The sequence below is a fragment of the Aptenodytes forsteri genome, unplaced genomic scaffold (assembly GCF_000699145.1).
Source record: "Aptenodytes forsteri isolate BGI_AS27 unplaced genomic scaffold, ASM69914v1 Scaffold193, whole genome shotgun sequence".
Taxonomy (NCBI): Eukaryota; Metazoa; Chordata; class Aves; order Sphenisciformes; family Spheniscidae; genus Aptenodytes; species Aptenodytes forsteri.
The window spans coordinates 703,037-724,655 of record NW_008795405.1 but is presented as its reverse complement, the minus strand read 5'-3'; the positions used below and the strand labels follow the sequence as shown (position 1 = coordinate 724,655).

Sequence of the window (21,619 nt, the reverse complement as noted above, 5' to 3'; positions counted from 1 at the left end):
GCTTTGTACTGAAGCCATTACTGTACTTCAGGTACCATCTCATGGAGACAATTATACTTCTTCCTCTGAGAGGTTTTTTGTGGAGGAAATACAGAATGGCAGCTTCGCTACTTTCTTCTATGATGTTTCCTCCTTCATTACAGTAATTTTTCAGTATCTTGAACATCTTTGGGTAGTTAAGATACTTCTATTGGTATTTCTTGGGAATATTGTTTCGGTTTTGTCTAAGGTTAATAAGCAATTTAAGAATATTATCCAGAGATCTGCCCCAAGGCTGGACAGTTATGAGTGGCAGGGGGGGGGGGATAGCATGGGCAAGTACCTAGGACAGTATTACAGCATTTTTTTCTTAAATGAGTCTTTGAAGGTGAAGTATTTGTTTAGAAAAATCAGTTTGAAATACCAGTGCTCATAGGGCTGTCTGCAAATACTACACCCGCCTCCCTAAGTTGTCAAGGTAGTAGAAGTTTTAAACAAAACAGATCTGCATTTACTGCTATATGAAAATCATTTTTCTCTATTCCTACATTCAAAAATACTCTTATTTTAAGAGGAAAAAGAACTGTAGATACCTGAACTCACTCACATATAATTCTAAAGGCACGGCTGATTCTCAGGGCACTATAGCCTGAAGTCTAATCATTTTCCCATATTGAGAGTATTGTGTCATTCCTCTCCAGAAGAGGTGACAATGCAAGTCCTCACCTCTGGGTGAAGTGCTCTGAGAAATCAGGGAATGACTAATACACATCCTCTTAACCATGACAACTGAAATGGTTGAATTGGAACGTACTAACAGTCACCGTCTTTGACAGCATTCTTTCAAAGACAGCAGAACTAGCAATGTCCCATTATGGTTTGAGACAAATAAAATACCCAAGCCTAATGAAAAAAGCTGAATGGATCAAGAGGTTTTATCCAGTACAAGCCCAGGGAGCAGAAGTATAATTTTTGCAAAGTGCACACCTTTTCATTTAAAAAGAACCTGCAAACACGAGGCTAAGAGGAAAGAGAAAGACTGTGCATTTCAAATACAGAACTCAATAGATAGGTAGATTCAAGGTTTTATGAGTCTACCTGTTGCTTGCTGCCATTGTGTTTAGGGAAACAGGACTCTACATTTTGTACAAACAAATAGGACTGTACAAAAAGAAACAGCTAATCCATACTGCCAATTTCAACAATTCTGCAGGCTTCAAATATTGACTAACTGCAGGACTCAGAGGAGTGACAACATTGGTTAAACCCTTGACATATGAATATGCATGAAGTTGAGAAAATACCTGTAACTATACATTATATATTCAGTTCACATACATTAATTAAACTTTTGTACTGCATTTTATTAGACAAAAATGCTAGACATACTTCTGTATTATTTTATTTCAAAAGAAGCAAAATTATTACATCTAGTGAACCTCAGTCTACATAATTGTATCTTTTAATTGATCGTCTTAAATGTTTTAAAACTAAAATTGCCTAATTTATGCTGAACTATTAGTGCTGCTGTTGAAGATTCTTAATCAGGTCTTCTTATAATTTAAACAATGAGGTACTCTGAAGGTTTATTTATATACTAGCACATTTCATAAAATATTAAAGGAACACAGAAAGAAGAACATTGTCTTGCTTGGCATAGATATAATGTAAACTTTTCTAACCTTAGTTTTCTTGGCTTTCATTTGTATTTTTCCTAAAATAACAAACATTGAAGGCTCAGGTTGAGTTGCAGTAGCTTCACGTAAGCACTCTATGGCCTTATTGTGATTTTGACAAAATGACTGAATGAGCGCTTGCTGAACAGGCTGAGCCATAAAGGATTCTGGAAGGAAACCACCATGAAAAACAATAATCTCTTTTACTTCAATCTATATGTTTTCCAGTGTAAAATACCTTTAAATGATATGCAAACTTTAAAATGCTATTAAAATATTTGGAGTATCAAAGTTTGTTTTAACATCCATAAAAATAAAAATGTAAACTAAATTCCTACAAAAGTCTGAAGTTGAACAGTTATTTATCAAGGAGCGTGGTTTGACTGCTAAACATCTGCAAATATTTACCTTCCTCTCCCCACATCTACGAAGGCTTTGCTCTGTGGAAGTATCACCATATGCCTGCTTTGTTTTTATGCTCTTGTGCCCTGTGTATCCACTCTTGGTCACTACCAGAGACAGGAATTTAATCTCATACAGTATGGCTATTCATATGGATTCACCAAGAGCTTCAGGACGCATTGAACACTGCCATTTTATGCCCAGCATATAACAAGGAACTACTATACTGCAACATTTTTACTGTTTGAATGTACTGGGAAGGTTCAGTTCTAAAGTTATTTGATATTTTGTTAGGAAAGACTGTACACAAGTACAGAACAGAATCTTTACTCAATATTCCTTTAAAGCAGAAATTACCGATATTGAAAGGTAGAAATAAAAAACAAGAACTCAAAAGATAAAGGAAATTCTGAAATCACAGGTGATAGTACAGGAAATAGTGTACACCATTATTACCTTTAAAGGCTTCAGACATGCAATCAAAATACTCTAGATAATAAGTTCCTATATTTTAGCTGATTCATGGTAACTAACCGATTTGCATGCTTGAATTTAATTTTTTTGAACAATTCCTTGGTTACAGACTGTTGCTATGGTTCACAACTATCTAGGAAAATTGATGGAAATTGATGTTACCTTCATCCATTTCTGCAAGTTGGTGAATACATAAACTTGCCAGCTCATATTTCTTCAACTCCATTAAATACTGTCCCCTGTAATGAAATATTTGTTGGATGTGATTAGTAGAACTATTTCCAGGCATTTCTTTCAAAGAGCAAATACTACTGACATATGTTTTCATTAGTATAAAAAGAGAAAAAGGAAAAATAATGCCTTCCAATAAAAACATCCAAAGTTTTTCCTTTTTTTCCCTTCAGAAATATCTGTCGCATTTTTAATTTTTTCTCTCACATCACAGTACCAAGAAATTATATGCTTACCTCTCTTCAGATCATAGGAGTTACAAAAAGACATTTTCTTTGGATTCCACAGATAGTAATCCCTACAATCTCAAGAACTGCAATAATAATCTTAATACTGTTTCTAAAATCCACCACAGACTGATAGCTGATAGATACATTCTGTTTCCAAGGACAATTTTTTGCTTCTTCAGATATTGGCATCAGTATAAGAGGTCATGCTAGCCAAACCACACTCAGAGACAAGCTGAGCAAACCCACTCTTAAAACTGGGAAAATATGGTATTATTGACTGGAACATAGTAACTAATTCTCCTAATACACCTGAGGAATAATATCCTAGCATTTCTTCCTTAGTTCTTACAGATTTTCAGGGGAGGAAACAGTTTTATCTAGTAATTTTTTTTTTTTAGTCTTGGTAAAGGTCACTACTTCTCACTGGGCTGAAGATGGGGAAGAAGAATAGTTCAAATCTAAATTGGCCTGGACTGAATCCTTCACATTCTTTGCATTATATGGATCCTGCAGACAAATCAGTGAAGGACCCATCCACTTGGGGACAACATTTAAAATTATTAATTTTTTAAAAGTTCAAACTTGCTTTTTTGTTATGGCACCTATTTACTTCCTTTTCCCCAGAAACTATATGTACCTCAAAGAGCAGAATCCTGTATTCAAAACAAGGTTCCTCCGTCCAGGGTAATGATTACAATAGTTGGGTGACACTATGCAAATAAAGTTCTTCAGGTTTGAAAACACTATGAAAATACGACATTTTTTTAAAACCCATTCAGAGCAGGTTTCAAAGAATACAAGGGTATCTACGAACAGCATTCCAAATGGAAATTTTTTTTTAAAGTGAGATATCTGTGAAGTCCTCGACTAATCACTTTCCTACCTTAATATGCAGAGTTGTGGTTTATTTGGATAAAGATGAATGGCTCTGTTTATATCCTTCACAGCATTTGGTAAATTATGAATCTGTAATTTATAAAGAAAAAACCAGCAATTTAATTGCTAATATGAACACAATTTGGAGACACAATTACTATTTCTGTAAATGCAGTTATGCAGGATGTAATGCCCACATGGTAACAACTCACAAGGCACATATGCCCTCTGTAAAGGAGCTCAACATGTTTTAATAAAGGCCTAAAACATTTGCCCTACATATTTCTATACTCTCCCACAGGGCAGATCCAAACTCCAGACAGTTTCTTTACTTTTCTAAAATCCAAAGAAGAGTCTGGACTATTAGGAAGGAGATTAGGTCATGAGATCCACATGCACGTATGTCCTGATGAATCTTTGTTGCTGTAATGAATTTGCATTTATTTTTCAAGTGTCTGTGCATGTGGTCCCATTCAGTGTGCTTCAGATGCTGAGGAGGAAGGAGATCATTACAGTGAAGATCCCAAGGACTGATTCATCCAGCTGGGATAGCTGCTAACTCGAACTCTCATTAAAGAACAGCATTGATGGAATGCATGTACTGAGCTTTATTTTACTGCTTTACATTGAATACTGCTTTACATTGAAATTAAAAAAAAAAAAAAAAAAAAAAAAAAAAAAAAAAAAAAAAAAAAAAAAATATCATCAATCCAATGAGATGGACTCTGAGTTAAAAGCCATTTCCTTTAGTTGTGGAAGAAAATGAACAGTGTAAGCAATTTCTCAAAACATTTTGAAAACAAACTAAGCACTGTGAGACTCAACAGTTGTTTGAATTCTGCCAATGAAATCTACAGAAATTAGGTCACATTGAATACTCCATTCCTTGTACTCCTGAGAGGGTCTCAGAAAAACAACTGCTAGCAGAAACTAATCTCAAATCCCATGCAGAAGTAGAACAACATTCTGTTTCACAGTAAATTAAAATATTGAAAATGTTTTCACTCCCATTTGTGTGGAAGAAAATTTGAATTTCCTGAAAAGTGAGTATTCTCAAGAAACTTCTGTTTAGAAAACACTATTTCAAAATGGGGGGAGTTATATTTTAAAAATAGATATTTTAAAAAATATTTTTGAAATCTATTTCAAAAAAATTTATTAAAGCTCAGAGTAGATGTACACTGATGTAGAAGAGATAAAATTACACTTGAAATATTTTGTATCGTTGCATTACATGCCAACAATATTTTACAATTGCAATGTATGTAATTCTATTATGGTGACAAGGACTACTTGAAACTTACAGCTATAAGCAGGTTCTAGCATCTGTATAACATCAAGGCATAAGTATTAAAATACTCACAACAGCCATAAATATAAAAAAAGCTATATTAAGTGGCAAATAAAAGCAAAAGGAATGTATTACCTTATGATATGCTTGCGCTCTGCATACATAGGCTTGAACATTGAGAGGATCAATTTCAATGGCATTAGTAAATTGTCGAATAGCTTCATAGTATTGATCGAGATGCAACAGCAGTATCAAACCAATATTTAGGTAAGCAAAGATGACAGAGCTAAAAACAGATATTTTTTCCCTTTTGTTATTGCATGAAATACGTCATTGTATTAACCACAACTTATACAGGCTTCATCTACTTTTATGACATTGACCACACATCTATTTTGTGATCACACTGAGCTAAAGAATAGTAATTGCCAGCAGAGGAGATAGCTCATTAAAAAACACAATTTCAGTAGCTTGTGAAGTTTGGCTGCACACTAGAGGCTCTCTGATCACCAAAAGCAGCACTCCAAATGTTAATTGTGAAGAAATTATGACAAGTCTCTGTTGTAGAAGCTGGACTAGAAATAGAGCTAGCTGGTAATTTTGTATATACTGAATACACCGAGAAATACTGAATTCTTCAACGTTAAAAACACATTGTAGTTTTAAAAGACTGACAAAGCTTACATGTTTTCCATCTAGCCTGCTCCCTTATTTTCTGTCATTTCACTTGGCTAGCTGCTAGGGAGACCTGGGTTTCCAAGGTCTGCAATATCTTGTGCAGCCCACTCTTACAGACTGTTTCTACACAAAGTTCAAGACTTCCTACAGCAGAGCCAAGACAAAGGAAGAGCTGAGGGGTCTTTAGGCCTGCCACAGATCGGAATGGAAACCTTTGCTCAAGACAGGACTGTTGAGGTTGCCCAAGGCTGAACAAGAACTCAGTACCTTTAGAGTAAGGTAATTAATGCAGCTAACTGGTATGGGAGGCTTGTTGCATATTGTAAGACTGTTTCCATGGCAGGGCTGCTACAGATATAATCTGTTTCTGAAGTATTTTTAAGTGGTAGGAAGAAATGCAATTCAGAGAAACCACATCATCTTCAGTCACCAACTATCAAGGACCATAAACAGCATTTTTTTTAATTTTATTTTATTTCAGGGACACCATTTACTGGCTTTTGCTAAAGAAAACATTGTGGCATTTTCTTTTGGGGAAAAAAAAAGTTTAACTTTTTACCTGCATTGTGGACAAATTCCCTCCCAAAAGACTAATGAAATTATTATTGCAACTTTAATTAGGACTTCAGTTTCATCTTTTGTCTGCCAAACCTGAATAATTTATTTGCCAAGTTGCTATATAAAGCAAAATAAAATTTAATTTTGAAATACATTAATAATTATTTTTATTATACTCAGACTATAGCAAATGAGGCAAAAGATACTAAAAGAAGACAACGTTATTTTTTTGTGTAGGTTAATTCCAGTCTATTTCCTGAATAACATTTCTGATTCTACATTCCTTTATTAGTACTTTTATGCCCTCAGGTAATCAGAATATAAACAACATATATTAAAATTCCCAAGTCCAATCACCTGTCCAAAGCTAGGACACTTTGAAAGTCACAGATTGCAAATGACCATTGACACTGTTCTGAGTAAACAATCCCACGATGAAGAAAAGAACAGAAGTTTTCCTGAGTGTCATTGATGAGTACTGTGGGAGAGGAAGAACAAAAATCAACTGTTCAGATATTCACATATATTTCAGTTACTCCATGCAACTTATTTGTACATTACTTTTTCCTCTAGTTTTCTTAGAGTTTTATAAAATATCATAGATAAACCATAACATATTAGATCATAACAGAAACTGTTCATTGTGGCATGAAATACCTTCAAGACATTTATAATTCTCAGTTACACCCACTCGAATTGTTAAAAGTGAAGCAGAAAAGCTTAAGAAGCAGAGGCAAAATAACTGAAGAAAAACAACAGCAGCAAGAGTCAATGTCTAATAGCAAACTTAATAGAAATGAAAAGGAGCAATTTATTACCAAACACTGAATGACAACCATAAATTTCAATATTTGCAACATGAAATATCTGTGTTATATTGCAGTATAGTAATTACTGGTGAATGGTTGAAGGACCGTAATAAACATACACACCATTAAAAGAAACAAACAATACCAGAAACACTGAAGTCCTGCACAGCTCTTTTTGGATCAATCTGTCGTAGTATGCAACCTCTATAGTAGAATGCTAACCAACAAGAAGGGTCTAGGTGAACCGCTGCTGCCAAGTCTTGTATTGCATTTCTATACTGCTGCTGCTTAGCATATGCTCTTCCTCGATACAGCCTAATAAGGAAGAAAGTTTCTCTTTAAACATCATTTCCCTTAGAAAATTATACCTACAGAATGAAATCATAGTGTGAAGTCATAGACTATTATTTATAATATTAACAGGTTGAGTCAACAATACCAAGAGTTCTTCCATTGTTTTTGTCATGCAATCTTGAAGTAATTATTCAGGAAAAAAAATGTTGAAAAATAGAATAAACATTCAATTTTCTTTCTGAATTTAATAAAGCAAGTCTGAAGGAACAAAGTCCGGTAATCTATACCATATAGATAGATCACTGCACTTGCATAAATCAAGTTCAATATACTAGAACCCCATATGAGCTTTGGGCATCACAGAGTTAAACTGAACTCTCTCCAAGTTCCATAGTCTATTGGTGCAGCAGTTTCTGTATGGGAAATACCAGATTTTGTTAAATCTGGTTTAAAAGAAAAAAATATAAAACCGCCCTCATTACTATTAAAAGCTTTCTGAAAACATCCATTCTATTCTTCAATATTTCTTTCAAACAGACAAGTTTACAAAATCAGATCCTACTATTTTACACTAGTCCTCCCTCAGATTCAGGAAGCTAGCAATATATTTAAACAAGATAAATCATAAGCACAGGTGAAAAAGTTTAAATAGACAGCAATGGCTGTAAATTATTTTATCGGCTGGAAAATTATTTTATCAATGCAAAATGTAATATATAAAACATATTTTTGTATTACTGAAGATAACTTTCACTTATTAAGCAGGTCTTATGCCACATCCCACTTCTATGCAGAGTTATCATGCAAAATATATACCATTCCTTTTTCAGTCTAACACAGTAAAGTCAGTTCCTCAAGAATTTAACTCTACACAAACACAAGGCGCCGATACTAATCATACTCACTAGGACTATTCACAGAGCCCACACATCAACGTGTGAGCCTCAATGAACTAGTGGATTTCAGGAAGCCAAATGCAGCTTTATGTTGCTTCAAGATTTTATTTCAAAGTCAGAGTTTTAAGAAGCATCTGTAAATTACTTTAGTAGGACAGGAACCTAATGTCATAAGAAAGCTTTGCATGATTCTGTGGTTCCCTGTGATGAAGGAGATGACTGACAAGTAGAAGATACACATAGGGGAATCCTTCCCAGGCCATTTCTATTCAGTTTGGATGGGAATCAGTTCCAGAATAAGACATCTGAACTTAGGTGTCTATTTGTAGACGTCTACAACATATGTTAGGTGTCTGACTTTCCGTTACAGTTAAGGAAGATCTACTCAATATAATCCAAGGAGATGAGAGCAATTCAGTTCATCCAAAAATATACACTTACTGGCTGTTTAGCTGAACAGCTCTCCAGGCTTTATAGAAGAGTCTATATTCAGTCTACTAACTGTATTGATTGGAGTCCTTGGTGATAATGGCTGCTCAGACACCTACATCCCATGGATACAACAAGCTGACATCTAAATTCAGGTATCATACTCCGGTATTGAATATCTGCTTTTATTTTTATTTTACATCTGTTTTCATGAATCCAGAATAGAGTATAAGAAGAATGTAAATCTTTGCAGGAATGATATTTTTAATATCACATTTTCTAGTAGGGAAGTCATATAATTTTTTTTCAATCTTTGTAAGTCAAACCTAAAAATCATCGTTATAATTAAAAAATAAAGATGCTTCTCATTCATAATTCAAATTTTTCACAGAAAACATTAACTCAGCATAATGTTAAAACTAGAAGTGTCAAGGCAACCAATGGAAATTAGGCATAGAACTATGTAATCCTTAAGGACATTCTTCACTTTGAGCATGTATTTAAATGCAGCTCTTTAGAGCAAAGCACATATGCACGTGCTTAAGTCCAACTGACTCTATATTTGCATTAGTCCAGTGGGATCTGAGCACATGGTTCTGTGCTTAGCTAAATTAAGGTCTAGGGACTAATCCAAAGTCATTAAAGTAATACAAAGATTCCCCAATGAATATCACGGCCTAGAAGTCTTATTCTATTTCTATTAGACACCTCTTTGGAAATGCAATTGCTTTATTATTGTTTAATGCATATTCAGTCTTTTACATATTAATACTATTTTAATAATCCACTTAAAATTCAAATACTTTTGTCAAACTATATATTCTACCTCGCCTGAGCATTGCTGGGGTCTTCCTTGATCACAGCTGTAAAATCCTGAATAGCTGCTGTCAAAACTGAACAATCAAAGAAATGTATTCCATGTTTCATAAGTGCATCTGTTCTTTTCGGGTTATACTGAAAACACTATAATGAAAAAAATAAAGTAGTACGTGATGTTATTCCTCATTCTTATTATTTCTAATGATTAAAAGTCTTAACCAAGCATAAAAATAATATATTCTTTTATTCTCAGATTTTTTATTCCTTTGTCCTTTAATGTCTATTGTCATTTCCATTAACTGTAAAGTGAAATAAAAAAAAGTAGTGATGCAAGCTTATTAGTGGCTGATAATTTGTAGACATTCAGTAATTTATTGGATTAGCTGGCAGGAGTAACAGAAAATTACTTATTTATTTCCATAGCACTGATTTTTTTTTTTAAACATCATTTATTTAAAAGGATATCCATTCTCCAAGCTACTTGCCAGATATATCCAAATACAGTTTACTTTTACTAAAGTTACACAAAAGTTACTACATTATTGTAACAATACAAAAAAGTGAACTTACTTTGGCATAATCATCCATGGCCAATAACAATTGATTTTCCTCAAAATGCAACTCAGCTCTCCTAAAATAAATGTCATCATCTGTAGGGTTGCACTGTATCGCAGAGCTATAATTGATGATTGCCAATGTATTATCACCTTGTTTCCTGTAAATTTCAGCCATTGACAGGTATGTATCTGAAACAACCACCCAAAATATAAAAGGCACTATGTAGCAGCCCAAAACAATAAGTCATCTCCTCCTTACAGGGTAATTAACAGGAGCAGTAGAAATAGAATAGTAGATGATACAAAAGGTTGGGAAGTCCTGTTTTAATCTGAGCAACAGAACTCAAAAGTTTAGAGCTATGGCTGTGTGCTCAATCGTGGAGCTCATGCAGCTCTAAACTGATAGCTCTTGCTGGATTCACAGGTACTAAAAATCGTTGCTCTCTGTAGAGCTCTGCAGAAATGGTCCATCAAGCAATTTAGTGTAACCTGTTGATCACAAACAAATATAAAGAGATTTAGTTTAAATGGGCCCACACAATATTTATCCCACTGTATTGGGTCTGGTCAGGATAGAGTTAACTTTTTTTATAACCACCCATACGGTGCTGTGTTTCGGATTTGTGGCTAAAACAGTGTGGATTACACAACAATGTTTTAGCTCTTGCTGAACAATGCTTGCACAGTGTCAAGGCTTTACTTATTTATTTCTTTATTCCCCCCACTCTGCCTGCTCCCCACCGTGTAGGTTAGAGGTGGGCAAGAAGTTGGGAAGGGACATATATCTGGGACAGCTGACTTAAGAAGGCCAAGGGGATATTCCATGCCATATAACGTCATGCTCAGCACTTCCAAGTCCATGTCCAATTAAAATTTCCTTTGTTGCAACCTGTGACCATTGCCTCCTGTTTTGCTGTGCATCTCTCAGAAGAGTCTGATTCTGTCTTCTCTGCTGCCACCCATTATGTAGCTGAGAACAGACTTCCCTCTTAGCCTTACCTTCTCCAGGCTAACTCACTCATCTCCCTCAGCCTTTCCTTATACAGCTTAGGCTCCAGACCCCTTGAAAGTTTTGAAAATCATTATAGTTGATTATTTCACAACTTAAAGATTCAGTAAAACAAGATACTCTTCAACACCCTGACCATCTTAATGGCTTTCCAATAGACTCTCTCCAGCTTGTCTCTCTCATACCAGGGGTTCCAAAACTGGACAAAGTATTGGAAGTGCAGCATCACAACCTGGCTGAGGGGAATCACTTTCCCTGACCTGCAGAGCCTGGTCTGTCAACCAGGTGGTATCTTTCCCTTTTAAGCTCCTCCTTCCCAGTTTAAAGGGTATGGCAGAACAGGGCTGACTGAAGCACAATAGCACACTGTCTCCATTACAGGATTGTTATCAGCTTTCCCCATTAAATTAACGGATACAATTTCCATAAGTCATCCTTTTTTTTTTTTTGGCATTTTTTAAAAACACACTAAAATGAAGTACTTATTTTTGCCTTAGAAACCCAACTTCTGTCCCAAACCTTTGAAGATTCATGTCTGCTTTATAATCTTTTTATAATATGGGTAAAACAACTGATGTAAGCTTAAATACATACAAAAACATTTGCAGAACTAGGGCCAAAAGCAACTAGAGAAAAAACACTATGAAAAATGAACTGTTAAGTTATACTTCAATAGATACTTACCTGCTTTATTTTTGCTCCATTTAGTTATAAATTTCAGGTCATCCAAAGCAGCAGAAATTCTGTCTTGAAAGAGGTAAATCAAATGTCTATGCCAGTAAGCATTAAGCAGTAGTGGTTCTAAGCTTATAGCCTATAAATAAAATAAGTAAATAACTTACTTATATTGCAGAAGGAACTTCTCAAGTGTGGTAACAATAGGACATAGGAAATGAGAACATTTTTGGACTGAAATTATTTTTTTAAGAAAATTCCTAGACTGACAAACTTTTATTTAACCTAAAAATCTGAAAAATTTTACTGATGTCACTTGTTTATTTAAAAGCATCATGTACTTACACATATGCAGAATCAGAGTCCAAGCTACCAGAATATTCAGCACAAAATATTGATCAGCTGGGATATTACCATGTTTGATGATTTCTTTAAAATAGTTATCTGAACTATTTCTAGAAGTCAGAATTCTTCTATCTGAAAGTAAGAATTAACCTGTCCCTGTGAAAAAGGAATCAGCTTTTCAAACCATGCTGTTATGATTCCTATAGAAAGCACTTAACATCCCCTAACAAAAATCACTTGACAGATATTATCAATCAAATAAGATATTTCACATATGTTCATTATAACACACACTTAACAGCCATATGGAAATATAGAGACTGATACAAATCTGAGACTCTTCTGCTACAACAGTAATTCTCAAATTTTGGTCTATAAACTATTTCTAGGATCCATAAACTACATAGGAATTGTGTTCATATATCTTAAAGAGCAAAGTCAATAATGTTTTCACTAAAGTATGCAATAGCAATGGCAAGCAATTTTGTCAGTTGGTATTGGCCCATTGGTCAATGAACCACTTTGCCAGGGTGTGGAATTTTTAGCCTTTCAGATCCTTGACAGTCTGTTTCTAAAGTTTGGGGTAAATAAAAAAGACAAGATAATCATTGTGTTTCTATGAATATAGTCAATTTTCTGGTCAGATAATTTATGAAGTTTGGAAAGTAATATGTACAGATTGCAGGTGCATAAAATAGGTACCTATGTCCCATTAAAAATAAAAAAAATATAGATTTATCCCCAAGAGAAGCATTAACAGAAATGGTGTTATAAAAGGAAATTTCACCCTAAGACAATATGCATTTTGGGAAAAGCAAACTCTAGAAACAGAGTAAAATATGAAGGGTGGATCTCACTGCAGGACACACTGTGAGCCTCCTTAAAATCTACTGTGGCTTGAGACTGTTAGCTGAAAGGAATTCAGAAACCAACGTGAAGCCAAGCTGTTTTGTACTTCATTGTTTCGTTCCTCCACACATTTCCAAATATTCCAGCCAACTGAGTTTTGCATTTTAGCAAAAGAAATGCTATTTATATTATTTAAAGGTGCCTGTTGTTAAGTCTGTTTTCAGGGACACTGGCAGATTGATGGTGTTCTACTGCCAGAGAGCAATATCAACACAAAAGATCTGGTTCAATCTTGCATTATCAAGCACTCCAGTACAAGGATCATGAACCCCAAAGCAGCTGCTGAGGATTGCTTCTCCAAACACCAAATGCTGTGTTAAGAGCCAAGATGTTGGCTAAGGAAAGAAGGACATCTTTTGCTGTACGACGTTATATATAGGATGAAGTACTTTGGGGTCCCAACCTGGTTATGACTAGCTGTGTGTAATATAGATGTTAAATGACAGTGAAAATACCATACTGAAAGTACAACACATGACTTCTCTACCCAGGTTTCACAAGCATGCAGAACTATACCATTGTTTAAAGAATTCCTTTGAAAGCTTTCACAGCTTCCACATTTAAATTATAGACTTTAAAAATATTCTTTTCATTTCTGTTTTTTCAGCAATTTTTTTATTCTGTTTTGGTTGTTTCTTTCTAGTTGTGCAGGGTCTTGGGCAGAAGTAATGGCAGGTTTGTAGCACTATAAAGGGAACTTAAAAGTGTTGAAAAAATAAACTTACATAGAAAAACACTAGTGTTATTGTATAAAATCTTAGTGTCAAATGATAGTTTAATTACAAACAGGAAATACATGACTTTTCAATTTATTTGCTTACTATGCTTTTGCAGAAATTGAAAATGTATTTGTCAACTTGCCAGCAGCAAAACTTGAAGCAAAACACTTTCTGTCCTTTTTGTCTATCCTATCTCCAACTCCATTTAGGAGTATTGTATCCTGAGCAAGGGTCTCCAGAGAAACATTATGGTGCTTGGAGAACACTAGGGTAAATAAGCACAGTTTATTAAGAGCCTGCATCTTCATTCTTGCAGGACTAAACTTGGATCATGCTGTCATACAAAGGTAAAAGGTGGCAGCGTTCAGCTAGTTATCAGCTCCCCTGCTTCTAGTTCTTCACCTGTTGAAGAATTCAGACACTCAGTTGAAAAAAAAAAGGTGCTTGATAGAAGTAAAATTTGGCATTAAACTTACTTTTTCCAAGTCATCCATAGCTGACTTTAACTTGCCTAACTTTCTTTGTATTGCTCCACGCCTGCAGTAGTGAAAAGCTGAAGGATGCTCTTCCTTTTCTATTAGCTCAGTCAGTTGTCTTATTTCTTTTTCTAAATCTTCGATACTAACTGTTGCACCTTCAAGAAGAACAGGCTGTATTGAGTCAACTAGTTCTATTTGTAGATTTGCTTCTTGAGAGTCCACCGTACCAGTTCCTTTTAGTAATCCAGTATCCTTCTCCTCAGAAGCAGTCCCTCTAGGAGGGAAAGTTTCATCAAACCAGCAGTTCCATATTCCACTGGCCCACATGCGAGCAGAAGTTTCTTTTGGAATTCCACCCCTCACTTTTGCAAACTTTTCAAAATCTAACAAACAAGGGATGCTGGGGCTCTGATATTGTTTGATTGCTGAAGACACCTTGATACTGAATTTATCATTAATAGGAAGCCTTTCCAGAGACACAGACCTACGGAAAAATATGCTGAAATTAACTAAAGGTTCCCAGATATATTAACAATATCAAATTGCAATCTGCCAGTCAACAACTATTCAAAAACCTATTGTTAGCTCTCTTGTTAATGATAATTTTTTAACTTATCAGCCATTCTCAAAAACCATTATTGAAGCTGCAGGTAAGCAGAATTGTTCTGAATGATTCACGTCCCCAGAATGTTCAGCACTTACTTGCAGTTGCATGCTTCTTTCCTCCAAAAGCTTCTAACTTAGGTTTACAAGGACAATGCTAAACCTAAGTACAGTATCTCAGAGTGGACAGTTACCAGCCTGGCTAAATGATGATAAATCCTAGATGGATGAATATATCAATGCTAGATTCCAGTGGTATTAGGAAGAGGCCATGAGAATATAAGCAGAAGAAGCACCACCCAGAGGTGAAAAAAAGCACTTGAATTTACAAGGACATTTCCAAAATGATAATCTGGGAAAATTCATAGCTTCCAAGATGAGAACCTTCACAAATATTCAATATCAACATCTGCTTTGAGACGTCGAAGTGAAAGAAACAGAAGCCTTTACAGAAACACTTAATCTTTATCACAAAAAATACTAGCCTTGCTAACACAGAAGACAATATCAGAAGGGAATACAGAGAAAATATTTTAAACATATATATATTTAGAATACTATGTACCTAATTTTTATAATATTTTATACATAAGGCTCCTACTAGAACAAGAAAGGGAAATTAAATAAAAAATGTAGCAGGCCCATGCATGAATGACATGCAAAATAGTGCAAAGATGAAATCCCCTTGGTTTAGCAAAACTGATATGAAAGCCTTAGACAGCAAAGAACATACAGTACCCCTAAAACAAGACTTTGGAAAAAGGCCACCTTCTCCCTTAGTCACAGCTCACTATACCAGTATATCACACCATTTAAGTATCTGATTTTCTTAAGAATAAACCTACTGAAAGGTGCCTAAAAGCAGAAGAAAAAAGCTGAATGGAAAACTGGTCTGAAGGACCAGGCCTGAGCATCAGTGTAAGTACAATGTGGACGCATATGGCTGTACACAAAAAACAGACAACGTTCGGGGGTTTTTTGCAGGTCACACTTCAAGCATAAGTATTTAAGAAATGTCAAAAAACTAGCAAGAATGTTAATTTCTTTTCTTTTTTTTTAATAGTTGAATATTTTCTAAGGTACCCCATATCTGAAGTACATAAATAATAAACACTCACTAGAAAAATATTTTGAGTGATACATGAAAATAAAAGGTAAAAAGCAAACTACTTGTCTGATATAATCTGTGAAGTTCATGGTACAAAGGAGGTTAGTCTAGCCTAGCATTTCAGTTTCCTAAGAACTTAGAATTTCCCCCTTGTCTTTCAGAAGAAAGAAGTCTGACCATTTTAATCATGCATTTATACTTAGATAAAACTTCTTCTGTTGTTGCATGAAGCAACACCATTTCTATTTAAAGTGCAGTATATACTAAATGTCCTAAAGATATCTGAGCAGTATGTATTTTTTCTTTGCATTAAAAAAATGTACATTATTCCTAAATAACCAAACTATTATTACTTAATTTCATAGCAATATTTAATATTAAAAAAGAGGAAACCTGTAATTAGATAATATGGCTACAAATTAAAATACATTCTTTAAAAAGGCAATACAAATTAATTAAAGAAAACCTTTTAAGAATCTTCGGGGGTTGACTTAATTTCTTAATCACAGCTTCTAATTTTCTAGGGTTTATTATTTTCTTTGATTTCTTTGTTTTCTTTCTTCTTGGGAAAACAGCGTGTTTAATCCCAGCCTTTTGAGGTCGCTCCACAAGAACAATGTCATTCTCAGTATCCTCTTGTCCACTCAAAGTAGGCGTTTTTTCTACTGGTATGTCTGTCTGCATTGACTGAGGATCATCACAGATTTGATTCAATAGATGCTTGGTAGGGGAGCTTTTCCCGATCTCTGTCTCAACCTCTGGCTCAGCTATGTGTTGCTTCATAACCTTCAACTCTTTCATGCTGGTTTTGAAATTAGCTGACATATTTAACATAGTTTCATCTTTGAAAGCAGTCATCTCCAGAGCTGAGACTGATCTTTTAATCAAACTTGTCTGTTAAAAAAGGAAACTTAATTTATTTAGATGTTCATTTATATATCACATTTCCTTAGTTTTAAAGGACTGGATTTTATTTTATATAAAATTGTAAAGAAAAAAAGAGCGACATGGGGACTATACTGTTGAAGAAAAATTAGAGTATTTAATGGGAAAAAAGATCTGCATACCTCAGGATATGTGTCAAAGCAAAGAGATCTGAAACATTAATTCAAAGTTATTTGAAGCTCAAAAAGGGCTAAAATCAATCTTCTCTAAAAAGTATCACAAGAAATTTGAATTAAATACCCCCAGTCCTTGTAGGAAAGTTAAATTATAAAATAAAAATGTATGCCACTGGTGGTGACATTTACAAAAAGATGAACTGAGATATGCTCATGAACTCAGAAGAAGAGACAGGAGGACTCTGTATAATGTCTGGAAGTACAATTGTATTATATGGAAACACAGTTAATAACTGAATGGAATTAGGCACCCTCATACTTTGGGTCCCCATCCCTGAATCACCTAACGAAATCAAAACGGAAAGAATAATTGTTATCCTCTGGTGTTTAATTGTTATTAATTATTAAGCAAGTACTATTTGCAATAGCAAATGTATTGCTTCTCAGTCTTTTTGTTAATCCCAGTTCACTAACTTGCACTATAATATTAGGTATAACACAGCTTTGGCAAAGAAATTAAAATGCAAGTTCATGCCCACTGCCTGAAATTTACAGAGGGAAACACTTGTCAGTAATAAATAAAATAAATGAAAAAATAAATGAAGCATTGAATAATTTTGAAAAATTTTTCATTAGACCCAAAGAAGCACTTTTTCAATACTTGGTTACAAATGTCTGCTAAGAATTATTTAATTTATGTATTTATTTGAAAGACACTGCATCAGCCTTTAGTTTATTTTAATAATAATTTAAAGCACTCCATTTAAGTAACTAAATACCTTTCATTCTTTATTTGTGGTAATGCATTATACCCTGTGAAGTTTTGAAAAGATTAAAAAAAAAAATCTCAATGTGACAAGTGTGCTGCTTTTCTTTAGGAAAATTATATTTTTAAAAAAGCTTCATACTGATTTATTAAAAAGCTGAAACTCAATGTAAAGCTATCATTTACCACTACATGTATCTATCATTAGCTGTCATTTATCACCAGATCAAATAGTTTGACTGCAAATTGCATAAATATTGAATTGTTACTTGATAAATTCTTTTAATGAACTGTGCATAATTTTGCTAAAGGACTGCTTTCTGAATTCAACAAGACTACTTCTAGTTGAATATGAAACTAGTATTTTAAGAATCAAGCATCAATGCTTAGTTCAAATTGCAAATCTGGTGTTTAAATTATTTTATTTATCATCGCATACAAACTGCTGCCATCTTTCATGTCCGTCTTTAAAATAACACGGTCACAACATTTTAAGCAGGTCTTTATGGACTATAAAGGAGTTTTAAATAAATACATACTCCTCAAAATCTTACTCAAAATCAAATTTGTTAATAAAATATTACTTGTATAATGCTATCAAGGTCATCTTTGCACAAGTGTAAAATTTGCAGAGTTTATTGCTGCTTTAAGTATGTTGTGAAACAGCTAACATAACTTCAATAGCCATAAAAGTACATAGCACTTTACAGATTGGAAACTTGACAACATTGATGCCCTTACGTGTCTGAAATCCAAGGACCTGATACCGCAAAATCTTTACTCAGATATGTTGTTCCACTCATTTCAGGTTAGCTAGAGTACAGACTACTCACACTTATCTCTATCCAAATGCCTGTAAAGTTAACAGGGGTTTTCACTGCAGAGCTATGTTCTCCTATTTAATGTAACCAATCCACTTGAAAAAGACCTTTTAGACTCACTTTTGCATCTAATAGGAAAATATTAAGCTCGATTCAGTTCAGTGGAAGAATTTCTTCCACAAAATCACAGTCCAGGAACAAATACAAGTAAATATAAAATAATACCTCTGAGCTCTCACTGTTAGAAAAATCGGGCAAGGATTGGCATCTTCTCAGTAAACTTTTTGTCTATAGATAAAACAAAAAGCAAAATAAGTCTGAATTAGTCTGAGCCTAACATGAATAGAGCTTTCAGATACATTCTGCTTTTAAAAGCAGAGACTGCCAAAAATCGAGCTAATGTCCAAAGGAATCTGCATTTTCACCAAAAACACAACCACACCTTTGTCAGAGTGAAGTAAGGACTGCATTTGTCTGGATTTCTGGATGTCTTAAGCCCATTCCACTGCCAGATGTCCAAAAATCCGAGACACATTCAACATACTCATATAGATTAATGCTAAAGAGCAAGCACAGTCAGTGGACATACTCTATATATGTGCTGTAGATGCTCCAATCTCAGAGCACACTGTGAATAAGCCATACTGTTGAACACCTAGTGAATTTACTGCGTGTATGGAGATGTATTTCCAATGAACATATTTTAAGCCAAACACTTCTTAAAAGTGTCATATTCACTCTGCCTTAAATGACATTAGCCACACGCACATTCCTATCTTTGGAATCCCAGACAAAAAATTGGCCACAACATCACCACAACCATAATTTCCAGTGAGACTATTACTTCTTCCTGAGAATCTGTATGTGCTTCATCTGTTTTTAATTGTTGTTCTTAATAGACCTACTTGTACCATAGTAACAGTTTTCTTTTTCAGTAAAAGAGACATTCCCAATAGGTCCACAAGTAAACATGGAATAAAATATAATATTTTAGTAACTGCAGACTTTATTACTTCCAATTATTATATCTAATGGCTCAGTCAACCTGTAGGCAAAGGACTACCAGCACTTTTCATCTCTGCTGGACAACTCTAAATCAGTTTATAGTTACATATACAGCCATAACATCTTTGTGCCTGAAGTCAAACATGATACAAAATTCCAAATAGTTTTTAGCCAAACACAAAATAACTATTTTAAGTTGCTGCTGCCAGAGTATGTAGGAGATGTGCAAAGCTGATCGCAGAATTCTTCCTTTTTGACATACTAAATAATAAGATTCTCCTCATTATTTCTAGCCAGCTCCTGCAAGAAATGTTCAAACCAGCAAGTGTTCCTTTATCGTAATCAAATTTATCTTTTTGTTCCACTTCCATGTCATCTACAAGTCACATACTCTTGAATGACATATTCTCAGATAGCCATAGTCACTATTAAAAAAGCTTCTTTCAAGGACAAAAGCAAGCATGTCCTCCCCAGCATGTTTCACCTTCAAATAGGAAACACGTTATCCAACAGATCTTAACCGCTCTAATAGTCCAAAGCTGCAGATGGAGCCCTAAATTTTTATATAAAACAGTGCCTCCAAACAGTAAATTATACCTGGGGACTCAGCTGCAGTAATAATATGCTAGCCTCAGTTTGCCCATTTCTGGCTGCAAATACATCCACTCATGCATTAGTTTTCCTCAGTTCCAGCGGAGGTCTCGGCAACATCGCCAGCCAGTTCCAAGGTTTCAGTTGTGTTTTAGCTACCAGAACACTCAGTTGTACCTCAAATTCTCTGGCAGAGAAATATTTTCAGCTTACTTCCCATGGGATTTGGGTAAGCTTTTACCCACTTCCACTTCTCGGATCTATTCACTTGAAATAGCTAACCCTATGTAAACACATACAACTGAACACCACCATTAGGCACTTCAGGTTCTCTGTGGAGCCTACAGCTCTCATTTCCTACATTGCCTCCATGAACTAGATCAACGGTGTTTGAGACAGTCAGGATTCTGTAACTGGAAAGACGCACACTGCAGCTTAGAACCACACTTCAATCTTTCACTTGCAAATCACCTGCATAGAATTGTTTGCCTATCCTTTAATATTACATTCAGTTAAATTCTAGGTAAAAAAAAATTCACACACTTGGAAACATCTTTTTCCCCCTATTCTGCTTCTTGACTCTTGCAGTTTTTTATATGTCTGGCCATAGTGGAACATCCAGTAAGCCGCTCCACTGAGATGTCATATTACTCAAAGCCTGTCACAGGCCCGCCCCTAAATCATCACCTAATGCTATAATAATGCAAAATAAGAAGCATCTTTAAAATATGCAGTGACTCTTTCCAAGCACAGTCTCAAGTTTCAAAAAATGAGATTTAGCAATTTCTAACTATTAAAAAATGAACAAATATCTAACATAAAACTGTTTCTAGAAGTCAGCAACATAAAAATATTTCATCTTATGACTAGATCTTCAAACTATGAATTGTTTTGCTAATCTTTAGTGTTACATTAAAAAAAATTGTACCGTAATACACACCAGTCCATAATCATAGAAATCATGACCATCTTGCTCAGCTTCTAACTCTTCTTCATGATCAGTGAAAAAGTCTTCAAATACAACATCCTCAATCACATTGCTCTGAAATATTAATATAGTTGCATATTTGAATACGTTCCATACTATTATTTTAGTCAGCTACAGAAAACATAGTAACAGATAAATATATAAAGCCTATAATGTATTTGAGCTAAAGATTTATGACAATCAAGACCAACATCACAGAAGCCATTTATCCTAGGCTTCTGATGGAGCATGTTCGTTAATGTGATCAAGAATTACATGGTGCAAAAGGGGCAGAGACCTGAGGAAACTGTCTCTAAGGTTTTTTTCTTTAGCTTTGGTAATTTATGTCAGGTCGCAGCAGT

At 34.6% G+C, this 21,619-nt stretch overlaps 1 protein-coding gene across 1 annotated transcript in view; it reads right to left on the bottom strand.

The window, feature by feature from the left end:
- Positions 1-21,619, bottom strand: part of TTC6 (tetratricopeptide repeat domain 6) — a 76,532-nt gene that overhangs the window by 30,412 nt on the left and 24,501 nt on the right. Inside the window, exons 7-18 of the mRNA XM_009280899.1 lie at positions 21,219-21,332; positions 16,513-16,940; positions 14,333-14,819; positions 11,893-12,022; positions 10,213-10,388; positions 9,650-9,786; positions 7,350-7,519; positions 6,753-6,873; positions 5,295-5,445; positions 3,876-3,958; positions 2,694-2,770; positions 1,662-1,822 (exon numbers count right to left, since the gene is read on the bottom strand). Coding sequence (XP_009279174.1) covers positions 1,662-1,822; positions 2,694-2,770; positions 3,876-3,958; positions 5,295-5,445; positions 6,753-6,873; positions 7,350-7,519; positions 9,650-9,786; positions 10,213-10,388; positions 11,893-12,022; positions 14,333-14,819; positions 16,513-16,940; positions 21,219-21,332 — 2,235 coding nt within the window. The remainder of the gene's footprint in view (positions 1-1,661; positions 1,823-2,693; positions 2,771-3,875; positions 3,959-5,294; positions 5,446-6,752; positions 6,874-7,349; positions 7,520-9,649; positions 9,787-10,212; positions 10,389-11,892; positions 12,023-14,332; positions 14,820-16,512; positions 16,941-21,218; positions 21,333-21,619) is intronic.